At 37.7% G+C, this 16,600-nt stretch overlaps 1 protein-coding gene across 3 annotated transcripts in view; it reads right to left on the reverse strand.

Moving 5' to 3' along the window:
* Positions 1 to 490: 490 nt before the first annotated feature.
* SLC49A4 (solute carrier family 49 member 4) overlaps positions 491 to 16,600 on the reverse strand; it is an 83,653-nt gene continuing 67,543 nt past the window's right edge. The window contains exons 8-9 of one of the 3 annotated variants that reach the window (XM_002813214.5): positions 7,792 to 7,974; positions 491 to 1,143 (exon numbers count right to left, since the gene is read on the reverse strand). In XM_002813214.5, the coding sequence (XP_002813260.1) occupies positions 1,028 to 1,143; positions 7,792 to 7,974 (299 nt within the window). In that variant the 3' untranslated portion in view covers positions 491 to 1,027. The other 2 variants (XM_054551398.2, XM_054551399.2) reach the window with 2 other exon arrangements.

The following is a 16,600-nucleotide window of genomic DNA, read 5'->3' on the forward strand; positions in this document are numbered from 1 at the left end:
CGCTGCCCTCTCAAATATGCTGACTCCACAGAGAACAGAGTATTTTACAACCTAAGCTGAAACACAGGATGTAATTCAGAAATCATTCAACAGAGCTGAAAGTTTCAATGTGATAAATTATTATTTTTAAACGAGGGTCACTGAATAAAACCTAACCCTGGTAAATAATTGTTGGCTCTGGACGTCACATCTCATGCCACCATATACAGGCAGAAGACACAGTATGTCCATATGACTTGTCATTTCACTTGTAACAAAGTGCTAGATCCTAATGGAATTACATTTTTTCATACAATATTTAATGTAATTATATTAAACATTTAGTCACCCTCACATAATTATTTAAGGGCCTAGTAGATGAAATTGTATTTCACAGAAACAAGGATAAGTTGAGATAGAGACACAGTGCCTATGCTCGGAAGTCACTGGAAAGCACCTGATCACCATAGTAAAGATGGCCAAGGGCTTCTGACCTGATTAAAATAAGGAGTCATATAAGAAATGGCTTTATTAGAAAAAACGTAGCGTACACGTGGCTAATTTCTATCATCGATATACCTCTTGGCTATTTTATCATTAAAATTGGATACAGGGTTTGAACTTCTTTAGAAGTTAGTGGCATATCTTCCTATTCTGATATGTGACTTAGGGAAGGCGTTATCTTCATATGATAGACACCCTTTATTTCTTTTCATAATTACAAGTAATCAGTAGTTTAGCACTGGCACAAAACAGAGAGAGAATTACTTAGGTAGTGCTTTACGTGTAAGAAGTCACACTTCCAACCCCAGAATCAGGCACAGGTATGCCATCTGTAGAGTTTTAAAATCCCCTATTATCACTCAAGTCTCCCATTATTATTACCTAGTAGTAATTAAATTAATGTGATAATCTGTAACCTAACAAAACCTCTGAATGAAGTTTCTTTCTTCTCCCTCTTTTCCTGTTAGATGTGCAATTCCGAGCAAATGTGCAGTGTGCAGTATTGATTTCCAGCCTCCTTTTAAACTCCTTCAAGTCTGTGCTATTAAACGGAGACAACCACATCAAGATAGAGTCTGTCATAGGATTCCCTGAAGCACAGAATGAGGAGAAGACTGAGCAAACACGACCCGGGAAGGCACCAGTTGAACCAAGACAACTCTGTAAGACAAAAAAACATGCAGTTTTAAACATTCATGTAACACCAGCAGACCACCACCTGTATGCTGGAAGGAATCTGCTCTGCATTAAAAAGTACTTATAATAAATGCACCCTGGAAGGCCTAGAAACTGGCTTTCAATAAATAGTGACAATCTGGAGACTAAGTGATGTGTGTAATATATGATGGGGCTTCCATGTGGAATATTTTTAATCAATATTGTTCATAACTTTTCACCAATTTAATCCACCTTGACTTTGGTTACAAAATAAATTACTTCAAAGAAAAAAATCAATCACCTTTAAATGTTAGTTTGATAATTATTTTTTAAGCACCCTCTATCACCATCACTGTTGTCCCTGTTTATAAATATCTGATGGATTAAAAAGACAAATACGAAAATCATCTGAATTTTGAAATAACACTTTTATATGTTTTGGATAGAAATGTCTATTTCTCAGCAAAAACATTAAGTATAAATCACTGTAAAATAGATGAGAAAATATATTTAAAAATAAAACATACAAAAAAATCAATCATAATTCTGCCCCCAGAGAGATCACTGTGAATAGTTTGGCTTATTTCTTTCTATTTCTCTACCAGCATGAATGGTTATGTATGATGCCAATTATTGGAAAACCTATAGGCATCATCTGAATGGGCAATTCTGTTGTTTGATTTAATGTGTCAAGAACATGGTTCTTCAGAAATGCTCTCTCATGAACTCAGGATTCTCCAAAAGGAGAATCCTCTGCCATTTGCTACCAACACACACTGACCACTGTGGCTGCCTCTAGCTGCTTCCTGGAGCTCCAGGGACCCTAGGGCTGTGCATCTGTTCAGCCTTCCTCTACCCCAATCCCATCTGCCAGTCAATCCCAAGGCTCTGAAGTGAATAGCTCCTTGGCATAAAGAGGTTGGTGAAGGTGGTGGGGACAACGTTTCAAGTTTGATATCCATTCAGCAGTTTCAATTAAAAAAATAAACGAGGAAAATAAGCTCCTCGGTGCCTTTTTTCTTTTTTGGTCACTGTTATGGGTTTATATTTTCCCTTTGTACTTCTACAAAATGCTAATACTGCCTTAATCTTCAAAAGTCATCCTAAAGATTTCCACAGTGCTGCTTTAGTTTAATCCATAATTCATATGGCTAAAGGAGCAATTTATGCTCAGGAATGGAAATCAGAAAACTGACTGGCAAGAAAAGGTGCTGCAATACCTTTTTTTCTGTAATATGCTCACAAATACAGACTCCCCACCTCTCAATTACTATGTTTTAAAAGTCAGACATGCTATTCTATAGAATGTAACAAAGACATATATTTCAACGGTATTTTTATGCAAAGCTGTTTTCTCTGCTTTACTTGGATTGGACATAGTCTAAATACTCAGAGAAGCTGTGATCTATGAGATCTTGTCTTCATTCTGATGTTCCCTGAAATGAGACACTGGGCATTTTCTGCTTTTATGTTGACTATATAACCCCTGGATTTCTGATAATTTTACTAGGCAAAAAGAAGCAGTAAAAAATTAAAAAGTAGTAAAATATAGACAATAGCATTTTGTTTGTATTAAAAGGGAGAACTTGGACTTCAGGGTCGAATTTTAAGCAACAGATAAAAAAAGTATGGTAACTGACAAAACGGTTTACAACGATAGTTGCTAAATCTTAGAGACTGTATTTTATGGGGAACTAGAGCAACACACATAGCAACAATCAGCTTGTCCTTGCTTTTCTTAAACTGAGAAACCTTTCAAATATTGTCAAAATAGATCTTTTATTTCAGAGTTACCATTAGAATTGTAAAATCATTTCTTCTACATAGGTTCAGATGAAATCTCTAAAAACGTCTCATAATTGCTCTTTAGCGCCACGGTTTGTTGACTGGTTTTTACTGTGTGCCTCTCTCTGAAAAGTTAAATCCACCTCTCAGTAAATTCACTTGTCTCAATCAACTACAAGTGTTCTTTGAAATTATTTGCCTTTTCAGAAAGCAAAAAGTCAGAGATAGGGGAACCTCTACATTTTCCTGCTGAAAACCATTCACATAAACCACTGTTTAGGTGCTCTAATAAGCAAGGAAATGACTTGCTTAAAAATCCAATTTGACTTGGCAGTAGCAAAGTCAGCTGCTGTCCTTTCTGATCCCCTTTCTGACCCTGATGTAGATGAACTAACAGAATAGCGAGCCACTGAAATTTTTGTATTATAATTCTTTTCATCTTTTAAAATGAGCATGGTTTTCTAATACTCCTTCCCTTTGCCTTTCACTAGATAAAATATAAATCCATATTTGAAGGCAGAGGCCTACAGTCTGCCCCATACTTCCGCTGTGTCTCTACTGTCTACTACACAGCAGTCAGAGTACTCGTTCTGCCAACTTACAGTTTAGACAGGTGCTCGACTTTACTCAGTGAAGTGGGCTCTGCACCAAATGGTGAGGCTCTGTTGGGACTGAATTAATTGGGATTTTGCTCATCCTCTTACTTTTTCTTCTGGAAGCACTGTTGTACTTTTCACCTCATCTTTCCCTACAGTGGCGCCATGCTTTCGGTTTCTACCACTTGTAAGTACTTGTCTGTTTCCAGCTACCACCCTCCAGAACCAACTTCCTATTTTCTTTTATGATGATTTAACAAGATTGTCTCCTTTCTCACTCAAGGTGAGCATCCAGCTGACCCCATGATTTCCCAGGATAATGCCCTGCTATCTTCATTCCACATCAATTACCCAGTAGATCTTACCATCACATTCCATTATTCTACTTCTTAGATATAAAATTACTTCTCACTAGTCCACATCTGTTGAACCTGCTCTTTGTTTTCCTGGTAACCATTAGTCAATGCCTCCCACCTCTGCCAGGCCCCTGAATCTTTTGAGTGACAATGCAGCCTCACATTCATGGTCAGCCATTTTAAAATCAAAGAGCTGAGATAAAAATCTGATGCTTTTAGCCAAAACCCGCTGCAAAGCTTCTAGAACAAAAAGTAACAGATAACACAAACTTCAGAATATTAAACAGAATACACTGCAGAGCACATAAAGGATGTAACAGCATTCTCAAATTGATTTTTCTATGTGACATTATTAGAATAAAGCATCACCGTGCTATGTCAACTCAATGAGATTCTCAAAACAAACACAGGAAGCAACTCCGTTTTACAAATATGTTTATATTAGGGAGCAAGTAACAACTTTTTTTTGAAAGTGACCTTGAAAAATCCAAGTGAGTAAAACTCTAAAAAACTTCTGACAAGGTTCCAGGTACCCAAAGCAGAACTGAAATAGGATGTGGAGACCCTGTGACCCAGGGCTCCAAATAAGCCAGTGGCATTGGTATAGGAGCCTGAATCACATTTGCCCTCAATGACTGCAATGGCTCTAATCTGCAAGCAAATCGCCAGCAGAACCTAGCTTGCTAGGCAAGACATTCTATTGTGGTCATTTTGGGGTTAGTCTGTATAGCCCTGAAAAATTATCTGACGTATTCATTTATCAGATAGCACACTGTAGGGGGAAAAACCCTAGTCAGGAAGTTTAGTACTTCCTTGAGAAGTGACTTAAAAAACCACAGATCTTTATGATGATTAAAAATCAGGCCTTCTAGGCTGGGTGTGGTGGCTCACACCTGTAATCTCAGCACTTGGGGAGGCCAAGGCAGGTGGATTGCTTGAGACCAGGAGTTCAACACCAGCATGGGCAACATGGTAGAACCCCATCTCTACAAAAAATACAAAAAATTAGCCAGGTTTGGTGGCATATGCTTGTGGTCCCAGCTACTTGGGAGGCTGAGGTGGGAGGATCACTTGAGGCTGGGAGGCCAATGTTGCAGCGAGCCATAATGGTGCCACTGTACTCCAGACTGGGTGACAGAGCAAGACCCTGTCTCTCCCACCCCTAAAAAATTCAGGCCTTCTAATCACATAACTAATAGTTGAATTTTGACATATAATTAACTTCTGGGTGAGTTTTCAAGTTTCAAAATAACTGAATAATGACATATGAACACTGGCTTTAATGGAAAGGGATTCAGTTTATCATATAAAATGTTTAGGATACTAGGCTGCGGAACTAACAGTTATTGTTAGGAAACAGTTTTACAGAATTTTTAGATTTGCAATTTATGTATAATCATACCTGAGACCATAAAGAATGTGGACCTCTGCTGCAGGACTTTTAGGGGAAGATCAATTAATCCTACTAAAAAGAGTTTCAACAGATTTCTTGGTTCTAGTAACTTTAGCCCTAGAGAGATGTGGACGATGTTTTTGTGTATTCATTATGCACCTCATAAATACACATATAAAAGCATTTCTTTACGATGGAAGACTAGATATTTAAATTCCTACCATCAGTCAGCTAATTATCTAGAAGAAACAAAACAAACATTGGTGGGTGCCAGCTGTGCCCTGGACTAGGCTCTTTCACAGGTATCTTCTCATTAACTGCCTAATATGCCAAAATTTAATGAGACCTTTCTCCTGGAAACCACCTTGGTGGATTAAAATTAATGATTATTTAAAGTTTCATAGGGTACTATGCTCACTACCTGGGTGATGGGATCATTCGTGTCCCAAACCTCATTGTCATGCAATATACCCATGTAACAATCCTGCATGTGTACTCCTTGAATCTAAAAGAAACATTGAAATTATTTAAAAAAGAAATTTCACTTTTGTTCACAATAGTCACAAAGTTTAGGTGGAAACTTTTTAACATCTACACAAACATGTATAAGAACACGTGGTCAGAAACTGACCAAAAAGAGGGAAGTTTTGTTTCTCCCAGCTAGATAAATCCTTGATTATATCAGAAACGGGCAGAAATAGTGCTAAGTGTTCCTCCTGCTCCCTCTGCCAAAGAAATAAAATATCTGCTTGTATCTGGTCACTATGAATTTGCAAAATGAGGAATGAGCACTGACTGACATCGGTTCCATTTAATTCACTCCAGACACCAGATGCTGTTAAACAAGTAAAAACTGCAGCAGAACCCAGGAGAGTTACACAGATAGACTACTGGCCAGGCAAAATGGTCAGGTGTGCACGGAGCTCTGTTGCAGTAAGACAGTTTAGGGCAGTTTCCATTATTGGTGTCTTCTCTGCCTTAAACTGATCAACAAAAATGTGTTTGTTATATACTAGAGACCATAAGCAAAAGACTTATTGGGGGATAACATTATCTGGCACCTGCTGTTGTTCTTTTTAAATACTGAGAGGACAAAACTCTATTTCTAGCTGACAGGAAAAACCATGCTCTGCTGGGCGGCACCAACCACTAAGCAAAGCTGTGCCCATCGGCTGGAAAACTGCTTCTACCATCCCAGGGGGGATCACAGCCATCTCCAATGCTTTACCAGGCAGACAGGCAATAAGCCACTTAATTTAAATTGTGATACAATTGAAGTGGTTTAAAGCTGATATGTAATGACTGTCAGATTTCGCTGAGAAAACTAATTGGAAGCAAAGAACCTGATTGCTGGTGATGGCACTTTTCCCTAATGGAAGCACGTGTTTCCAGGACAACAAAGAGTGGCCTTCTGATTTCATTAATATCACTCTCCTTCATACGATAAACCAAACTTGTATCAGGTTTAGCAAAGACCTACTTTACCTGCATTACTGATTGACAGAAACAATCTAATGTACTGTTCATTATATTAAGAAATTCATCTATCCTATGGACACTTTTTGCTGTTGGGTGAAGTGCTATGCCAGAAGTTGTCCAAAACCCAGGGATAATTCTGTTTCACACTGACTTTGAAAGTTTCTGGCCAGGCGCAGCGGCTCATGCCTGTAATCCCAGCACTTTGGGAGGCTGAGCTGGGTGGATTACTTGAGGTCAGGAGTTCCAGACCAGCCTGGCCAACACAGTGAAACCCCATCTCTACTAAAAACACAAAAATGAGTCAGGCATGGTGGCACCCGCCTGTAGTCCCAGCTACTCAGGAGGCTGAGGCGGGAGAATCACTTTAGCCCGGGAGGCAGAGGTTGCAGTGAGCTGGTATCGTGCCACTGCACTCCAGCCTGGGCAACCGAGTGAGACTCTGTCTCAAAAAAAAAAGTTTCAAAATTTGCTTTCCAGTCAAGGAGGTTAGCACGGTTATTATTTCAGTTATAACCCTGTCAAAAACACTCCTATAAACAATTCGGCCTCTTGGAGTGTCACATTTTAGAGCATTCCTTATGTTGGGTGACTTCCTCTCATTCATCCCTCAGGCTTTAAACTCCATATACACCCCTAACATTAATTTACACCCTGTGTTAAGAGAGATTCGAAGTAGTTTTTAAAAAGCAATAGACCAGAGGTTCTCAATGAGAATCTGCATATTTGAATCACCTAGTAGGGTAAGGCGTGGGGGTGGGGAGGATTTTAAAAATACAAATACTGGGCTCCAGCCCAGGTTAATTAATTCAGAAATTCTGGGGGCAGGGAGTACAGGGGCGGGGCAGAGAAGAGTGAGGGTGCACTTGAGCTAGAATGCATTTTAAGAAAAACAATTGAGGAATTTTTCTTTTGCTGGCAATGAAAGCTCACATAAAGTAATTTGCCTTGGTGAGACTTCTCCATATAAAAACTTCTATACACTAGCGACCCAAACTTTTCTTGTAACACATTTAGATAGTAAATAAAAAATCAAATTTCTTACCTGTATGATAAAATGTGAGAAAAAATAAAAGTACTCCCATAAACATATTACTTAAAAAAGTGACAACTCCACAAGTAATTCCTTCTGGAACTGGGTAGACAGTTTCCACAAAAAGCTCAAAAAATATAGGTACACTGCTATTCAAGAACACTCCCAGGAGAATACAGGAGGCATACAATGTCACTAAAATAAAAACACAAACATTTTAGTTTCACACTAGCGGCAGTGAGTCATATCAGACAGATCTTCGGGGTGTTCTCTCTCCTAAGTATTGACTCAAAAATTTCTTCTCTTTTCAAAGGTAGTTGATAAAGTTTGACAAAGCATCACACATCTGCCAGCTCTTTGCTGCGGTTTTCTGGAGTAGATACAAAACCATTTTATTGCTGGATGGGTACCAGTTTATCTCCTTTACCTTTCTGGTGGATTATTCCAGAGCACAAAACAATTTACCACTATCATATAATTAAAAGGATTCTTCTCCTGCTTGGTCACACTCCTGCAGACTTGTTCCATGATTTTAGAAAGAGAGCGTAAAATCTAAGAATAAATGTCACAAACATTAAATGTTACTGAAAATTACATATTTAAAGAGATTGGTTAATAATTGCTTTCAAGCGCAAAATAAACATTATGCAGTATGTAATTTCTTGAGAAACACAATGGAATTAGTCCTCAATTTTGGAATGGGTTTTTCACTCTATACTCTTTTTCTACTACTTGAATTTGAATTTTTTTACTATGTGTATAGCTTATTATTTAATAAAATTAAAAGAAATTTCATTATGAACAAATGAAATGGACAGTGGACACAACTCCACTTCATGTGAGTTTGTGAGCTCATTAGCTCAGAAATGGTTATCACCAGGTGAGCTGACCCAAAGAGCTGATGTCTATACCCAGGAGCCACATAACACAGACTTGGCGCAGGATCCTTGACATGAAGATTTTCCCACTTTATTTGTTAGAATTCCTATTATATGGAGGACAAATGGGCTACTATAGGTAGGATAAATGGATGATATAACTTCAGAGGCCAGTAATCAAAAATTAGGGATTTTCATTCAATTGTCTCAGTCTTGGTGTTTGCTTCTTGTATTACTATAAAAGTGATGACCAAGAGGTTTCTATTACCATGGATAGACATGTGGCAATGACTTATTATTGCAGAAAGTAAAGAATCATAATAATTTACCCAGGAAGGGGTTAGATTAAGATCTTCATCATCAGAATGGGGGAAGGTAGCTGTGTCAGGACTGATTTAATATATTCCAGTGTTCTGGGGCATGCATAAAGCAGAGGCTGATTATTCCAAGTCTGAATTTGACTTCCATTTGAGTTTTCAGTTCTCATACATTCAGTGGGTGAATGTCATCTATTAAAAGTCAGGCAGACAAGATAATTTCCTGCTTGTCATAGAGGGTTCAAACTACATGATCATTAAATATTTCCATAACTTTGTATAATACTGATACTAAAATTACAATCAACGGCCTTTCAATTAAAAATTCAAGGTAATTCAGCAGAACAAACACAACTGAAGTGCTGATGCAGATTTTTTTTCTAATAAAAAGCTAATAAAATTTCATGGGCCCACACTTTAAATTGTAAAAAACAAAGTCCTGTGTAGCATAAACTACAGTTAAAAATGAATGTATTTCAAGCACATGACTTGGATCATAACCCTGAAAGTACTCCTCCCCACCCTTGTTCCCATAACAAACCAAATTACTAAACTTTAGGGAAACAAAACTATGTGTGAATACTTTTTTTTTTTTGAGACGGAGTCTCACTCTGTTGCCCAGACTGGAGTGCAGTGGCGTGATCTCGGCTCACTGCAAGCTCTGCCTCCTGGGTTCACACCATTCTCCTGCCTCAGCCTCCCAAGTAGCTGGGACTACAGGCGCCCAACACCATGACCGGCTAATTTTTTGTATTTTTACTAGAGATGGGGTTTCACCATGTTAGCCAGGATGGTCTCGATCTCCTGACCTCGTGATCCGCCCGCCTCGGCCTCCCAAAGTGCTGGGATTACAGGCGTGAGCCACCGTGCCTGGCCTGAATACATTTTTATTAACTAAAGTTACACTAAAAACTTAGGGGATCAGTGGTTATAAAACAAATCACAGATAAGAATAAGAACTATTCCATCAACATCTAATGAGATTCTCAAGACAGCAATAACAATTACAACTTTATAATCTTGGATTTATAATTTCTAAAAATATTTTAAAAACTGCTTTCACATATATTATCTTATTTGATCATCCTATCAGCTTTTTGAGGCAGGTAAAGTATTTTACAGTTGAAGTGACCAAAGTTCTGAAAGTAAAAAAACAGCTTATTTAGAAACAGTGTAAATTATCAGGGCTAATAATATGATTAAGGCTTACAGACTCTAGCATGTTTTCCGCCAATTCACTGTGTCACAGTGAAAAAAAAAAGTAACAAGGCCTGGTATTTTTTAATCCAATGGTATTGACACAAAAGGCCTATTTCCCAAATCCGTATTCAGCACAAAAGCTGGAAGTGACTGCACATTATATGACAGAACCAAAAACAAAGAACATCAAAAAGTTACAAACAAAAAGATGAATTTTAATCACATTAAATACAAAACTGGCCCCAAATTGTTTAAGTATATAAGAGGGAAAACTTAGCTTAAGCCTTTCTTCAAAACGACTATCAGATACCTATTATGTGGAGGCTGCTATGTTAGAGCAGTAAATAAAACACACTCTATCCTCAGATCACTCTTCTACTCTAAGGAATATGATGGACACCTGCTGCCCCAGCAACCATTTATATGCACAGTGTTAAGATGATAATTATATTCCTCTCTCCAAAAAAAAAAAAAGCATGTCTAACCATGAGAAGCAACAGCCTTGGTGCTGAATGCAGCAGGAAAAGTGTGCTAAATTCTAGTAAAATGTTTTAAGGAGGACCCTAGCAAGCTATGATAGGTTTAGAAGAGAGTGATCCGGCAGGTCAGTGGTGTGGAATCCACATCCGATGAGGAATGATCCCAAGAATGGGGTCGGGGGCAGGGAGGGATGGTTAGATTAAAAGCTAAGGTCAGACATGACAGCTGTCTTCAAATGTTTTGAGGGCTGTCAGTGGAAGAGAAAGGGAGTTGACTTGTTCTCTGCGAGCTATGTTGCTCCAAATCAGTTATAACTCACTGGGAGGATGAATGTTCTAGGCCCCAGAGCTAACAACGAAACAGGTGATGTCTTCTCTTGTGGGAGATATTTAAGTTGTAGACAGATGAACACATACCTGGGATGTGATAGAAGAGATTCATTTACTGAATGATAAATTATATTAGATGATGCCTAAAGTTCATTTAAGTAGATCAATAACAAATTTAAATACATGTAGGTAGGAGAACTTAACCAGGATATTAAAAACAAAAATCTTCCCAGGCATGGGGCTCACATCTGCAATCCCAACATTTTGGGAGGCTGAGGTGGGCTAATCGCTTAAGCTCAGGAGTTCAAGACCAGCCTGGACAAGGTGGCGAAACCCCATCTCTACAAAAAAAAAACAAAAACAAAAACGAAAGATAGCTAGGCGTGGTGGCACATGCCGTAGTCAGTAACTTGGGAGTCTGAGGTGGGAGGATAGCTTCAGCCTGGGAGGTTGAGGGTGCCGTGAGCCAAGGTCGCACCAGTGTACTCTAGCTTGGACAACAGAGTGAGACTGTTTCAGAAGAAAAACAAATAAACAAAAAACTTGTAGGTGCTTCTTCGTGGAAAAGAATAATATATTTGTTTACAGTTTTATGAAGAAATAAGTAGCATTATAAAATAACACAACATATTTTTATTATAAATTATCTTAAGGAGTAGAATCAAGAAATGTCCCTGAAGGGTAGGCTTATAACATTAATACACTTTACTGGACAAACTTTTATTATTGTGCATACTGACTGAACTTTTATTTCACGATAAAGTTAGGAAAGTTAACTGGGAATTATTAGATTAGACCTTTATTACAAATATTTCACAATCCAATTAAACTTGAACAAGTGAAAATACACCTTTTGCAAATGAAGGCACATATAAAGAGAAACAACAAGCAGCCAGAAGAAACATTCACAGTGTTTGCTAACTACATAGTTTTTTCACAGGTTTTGAGCATGCTGAATACATAGAATACACATGTATGTGTGTACACACACAGATATATACATTTCTATATCACTGAGCTGTACCTCTTCTCTCAGCATCACGTTTCTTCCTAAAAAAAAAAGTGACTGCTGTGGCCTTCATAATCTACTGCTGATTAAAATACGCAGTATATGCAACTGCAGTTCCAAAAGAGGATGAGGCATATTTTGCTGTAAGGTACTATTAAATCATGGAACGCTCACTGATACCTAGTCAAGCCCTCTAACTGTAAGAAACACAGAATCTGCTGGAAGACTTATTTCTTTTCTTGAAAATCTCCATGGATAAACATTATATGATCTGCCTCAGCATTTAATGATTCTTACATTAAGATTTTTCACAAATCCATTCTCTTCTTTTAATCCATATTCTACTTTTTCTTCCTTGAGCAGTCTGTCATGAGCACGAGACTTTGTCACTTTTAGTCCATAAAATTGAAAAGAGTAGTTAAGAACAGAGGCAAAAGATATGAAAATATAGTAAGAGGATTACTCTCTAGCCTATACATGTTGAATGCCCTTTTTTTTTTTTTTTTTTTGTTAAGAGACAGGATCTCACTCTGTCACCCAGGTTGGAGTGCAGTGGTCATGGCTCACTATAGCCTCGAACTCCCAGGCTCCAGTGATCCTCCCACCTCAGCCCCCTGAATAGCTGGGATTACAGGCACATGCCATGACATCTGGTAATTTTTTTATTTTTTGTAGGGGCATGGCCTCATTATGTTGCTCAGGCTGATCTCAAACTCCTGGCCTCAAGTGATCCTACTGACTTGGCCTCCCAAAGTGCTGGTATTATAGGCATAAGCCACTGACCCAGCTGTTGCATGCCTTTCAATACAACTGGGTATGTTTCCTTTCTTTAAATAACACTTGAAGTCACTTTGTGGTCAGCTATCACTCCCTGGGGGCTTCTGTCTAGCTAGTTGTCCTTCCTTACTCCCCCATCCAGCATGTTTCTGATATCACTGTCATAGCATTCTAGTAACTTTAGATGAAATTAGATAAATAATCTCTCCCAAGGCAACTTCTGTCAAACAGTCAAATTATACTGTTTCAGTAAACTCAACAAAGTGCTAACATTTTTCAAAATGCCATTTTCAAAGCATTCATCTGTTCAGCACAAAATGACTTGGTGAGTTGTGGCTAACAGGGCTGCTAGACATCTAGTTCTCAGATAAGGTGAATAATGTGTTTTCAAAATTTTGTTTATTGCATAAACTTCAAGATTTTGAAACTCGTGTTATCTAGTCATGAGGTTATTTATTCGCCCTATTCTAAGTACTTCAATTAATAAAGACATAATGCAATTTTAAATATTCTGAGTTTCCCTAAGGAAAAGCCTCCAAGAGGATGTACGTAAGCAAGTAAATGCATCAAAACAGTATGCTCTGGGATAGACTGGAATGACCCAGTTTTTCTTCTGTAGAGATGGTAACAATAATATCACAACCAGTGAACTATAGAAAGATTGCAATAGAAAGTTTTAGTTTTAATGAGGTTGGGCATGGTGACTCTCTCCTGTAATCCCAGCTACTTGGGAGGCTAAGGCATGAGAATCACTTGAACCTGGGAAATGGAAGTTGCAGTGAGCTGAAATTGCATCACTGCACTCCAGTTTGGGTGACAGAGTGAGACTGTCTCAAAAAAAAAAAGACAAAGTTTTAATGAGACAGCAGTAGCACTTATAACACATGGGTTGAACAAAATTAACTAGCTTTCCATTTATTAAACAGTTTAAATTAATACATATATTTACAAATGCATTTCATGTAGATTCTTCTGATATATAAAAAGCCATAAAAGAAATTCTAAGTTTGCTAGGAAAGAGGAAAAAGACTAGATATTTTCCTGATTAAAATAGGAATGACTAGTAAAAAAGAAACATGAATTTGCCATTATGGACTTTAATTACCAGCCTAAAGGCATAGATTTGTCTATAATTAGATTTTGTAGTAAGTTTCCTTCATGAAACCTCTTTTACTTAAAAGGAATTAGGTCAGATTTTTACAAGGCTTGTAAGGGTATCTGTGACAGATTTATTCAAATTCTCATGTTCCATTTAAAACATGCCCTTCTACCTTCCTACAGCAACTGCTGAATAAGAGTGACCACAATTGCTGACTACCACTGGCAACAAGTAATGTTCACTGTGGCTCAAATGGAGATAACACATACTTCATTCATTCATTCACTCCTTCTTCAGGGCCTGTGCTAGGTTCCACAGTGGGAGCTGGCACAAAACCATGCTCCAGATTTTCAGACTGGTAGCGAAGATAAGACATATATACCTAAGTAACTATTAAGTAGTATTAGGGGAGAGAGACAAAAACCTGCTACAATTCAGAGAAGGAATGTGGACAAATCTAGTCCTTAACCCAGTGTGCTTGTAAGGTAAAAATATATCTTTCAAGAGTATCTAAGTGACATTCAAAAACTTTCTTGCAATTGAAAACAACAGTAGAACTTATAACTTCTGTGGTTGCTAAGGTGGCCACATCAATTCTATCTTTCAATTCTGGCCTTAATTTAGAATTCTGCTTTCCTTTCTGTCCAACATAATTGTTTTCAATACCAGACTGGTAAAATATGGTCTTGACTAGAGTCAATCACATCAATTTTAAGATTTAAAAGGTGTATAATTTTCAAATACATTTTTCCCTGATTGTAAAATTAAAACATGCTCATACAAATCCAGACCAAAAAAAAGAGATTAAAAATTAAATTCATTCTTAATCCTCCACCCAGAGATAAAGCTGTTATCACATTAAATTGAAAATACATAAAATTTAATGGAATGTACTATCTTATAATAAAAATTCTACACTTAATTCAAGGGAAAGAAATCTGTTCTTTATGTACTCATGACTATGTTCTTGTAAAATCTCACAGATGCTAACTTGACATACAGTATCACAAAAAAAAATCTGAATGTAATGCCATGAATAAGAAGAGTTGTAAACTAAGACTGTTCCACCAGAATGTTGTACAACTGCTAAATTATGAAGTTATACCAGAATAAAATTTTAAAAAAATTCTGGCTCTGGCTCAGAATACTTGCCAAAATTGTTCAAAACCCCAATGTAGGATGCCAGTGTGTACAACAGTGCACAGTATTTTACTCTGTACCTAATTATTACTTTGGACAACTGGGTTTTCCAGGCAAAGCATGTGTACAGAGAAGAGGGACTGTTGGCAGGATGGTGTAGAACAGGGATTTCCAGGCCTTCTTTGTTCTTAGCACTCCTAGTGTCTCAGTAATTTTTTCACAGTGTTCCAAGGCCAAAAGAAACAGCTAACAATCCCATTAATCACATCATTTGGTTCAAACTATTTAATAACATGTATTATATGTCCTAACAATTTAGTAGCGATTAAAAAAATACCCATAAGCTGAAAGAAATATATTTTTATTTCATCCTTAAAGAATCACAATTACTTATTGATGAGATGTGTGCACTGATGCGCACTGCAAGACTTTTAAAAGTTTTGGAATCAGATTGGACACCCCCCACCCTCATTTTGTGTTCCACACTAATTTTTGTGTGGTACTTGTGTGGTACTTTTTATCACAGCAACTGCCAAAAAAATTACTTTGCAAAGATACAATGTCATCAAAAAGAATGCAGCAGAATCTAATGCTGAAACCGGGAACTTCTCTGAACTAGAGGTTCAACCAGTATCTGACAGATGTTGCGGATCCCTGTGCTGCCCTTGTGAGCTTACTGAGGCACTCCAGGGTGGCTGGCTTGGTGCAGAGGTTGCTAATTTTGAGTATAGGGCAATCTTATACCCTTGCCCTATTATCACTGTAAAAGTGGTAGGAAATCCCAAATAAATGGCTGTCCTTCAAAGATTTGATGCCTCTGATGTGTAAACTGCTGTTTCTTTTATTACAGAGTATAGAGATCCAAATTGGGATATTCCTTACATATAATGTAGACCAAAAACACCTGCCTTCTCAAAGATTCCCATGGAACATACGTGCCACTGGGCAATAGGTCCCCATGGAGTCACTTTCAGACTCTTATTTATTTCTACTCACACAAATGCTTGTTATAAATGACTGTTACAATCTTACAATCTACCAAATAATCCTATAATTAAATATATAATGCAAAAGGTGGCTGAATATTACTTGCAAATAATATAAAATATGCATCTTAATATTTTGCTGGAAGAAAGGAAGGAGCAATAACAGAGTCTCTGGTTTATAAGCCAATAATAATCTGTCATAGTAATTTTAAAAAGATCCCATGGTAGGCAGAGTAATGCCCTCCCTCCCCTAAAGATATTCATGACAATCTCTGGAATTTGTGAATATGTTATTTCATAAGACAAAGGGGATTAAGGTTGAAATGGGACTAAGGTTGCTAATCAGCTGGCCTTAAAATTGACAGACTTTTCCAAATTATCTTGGTGGGTCCAATGTAATCATAAGCATCCTTAAAAGTGGAAGAGGAAGAAAGAGAAAGGCAGAAGGGAAGTGTTCAGAAGCAGATGTAACAATGGAAGAAAGGCACAGATAATGCAACGTGAAAAGGACTTGACCCAAGGTTGCTGGCTCTGAAGGCAGAGGACAGAGCCATAAACAAGGAATGTGGGTGACCTCTAGAAGTTGAAAAAGGCAAGGAAAAAGAT

The sequence above is a fragment of the Pongo abelii genome, chromosome 2 (genome assembly GCF_028885655.2).
Source record: "Pongo abelii isolate AG06213 chromosome 2, NHGRI_mPonAbe1-v2.0_pri, whole genome shotgun sequence".
Taxonomy (NCBI): Eukaryota; Metazoa; Chordata; class Mammalia; order Primates; family Hominidae; genus Pongo; species Pongo abelii.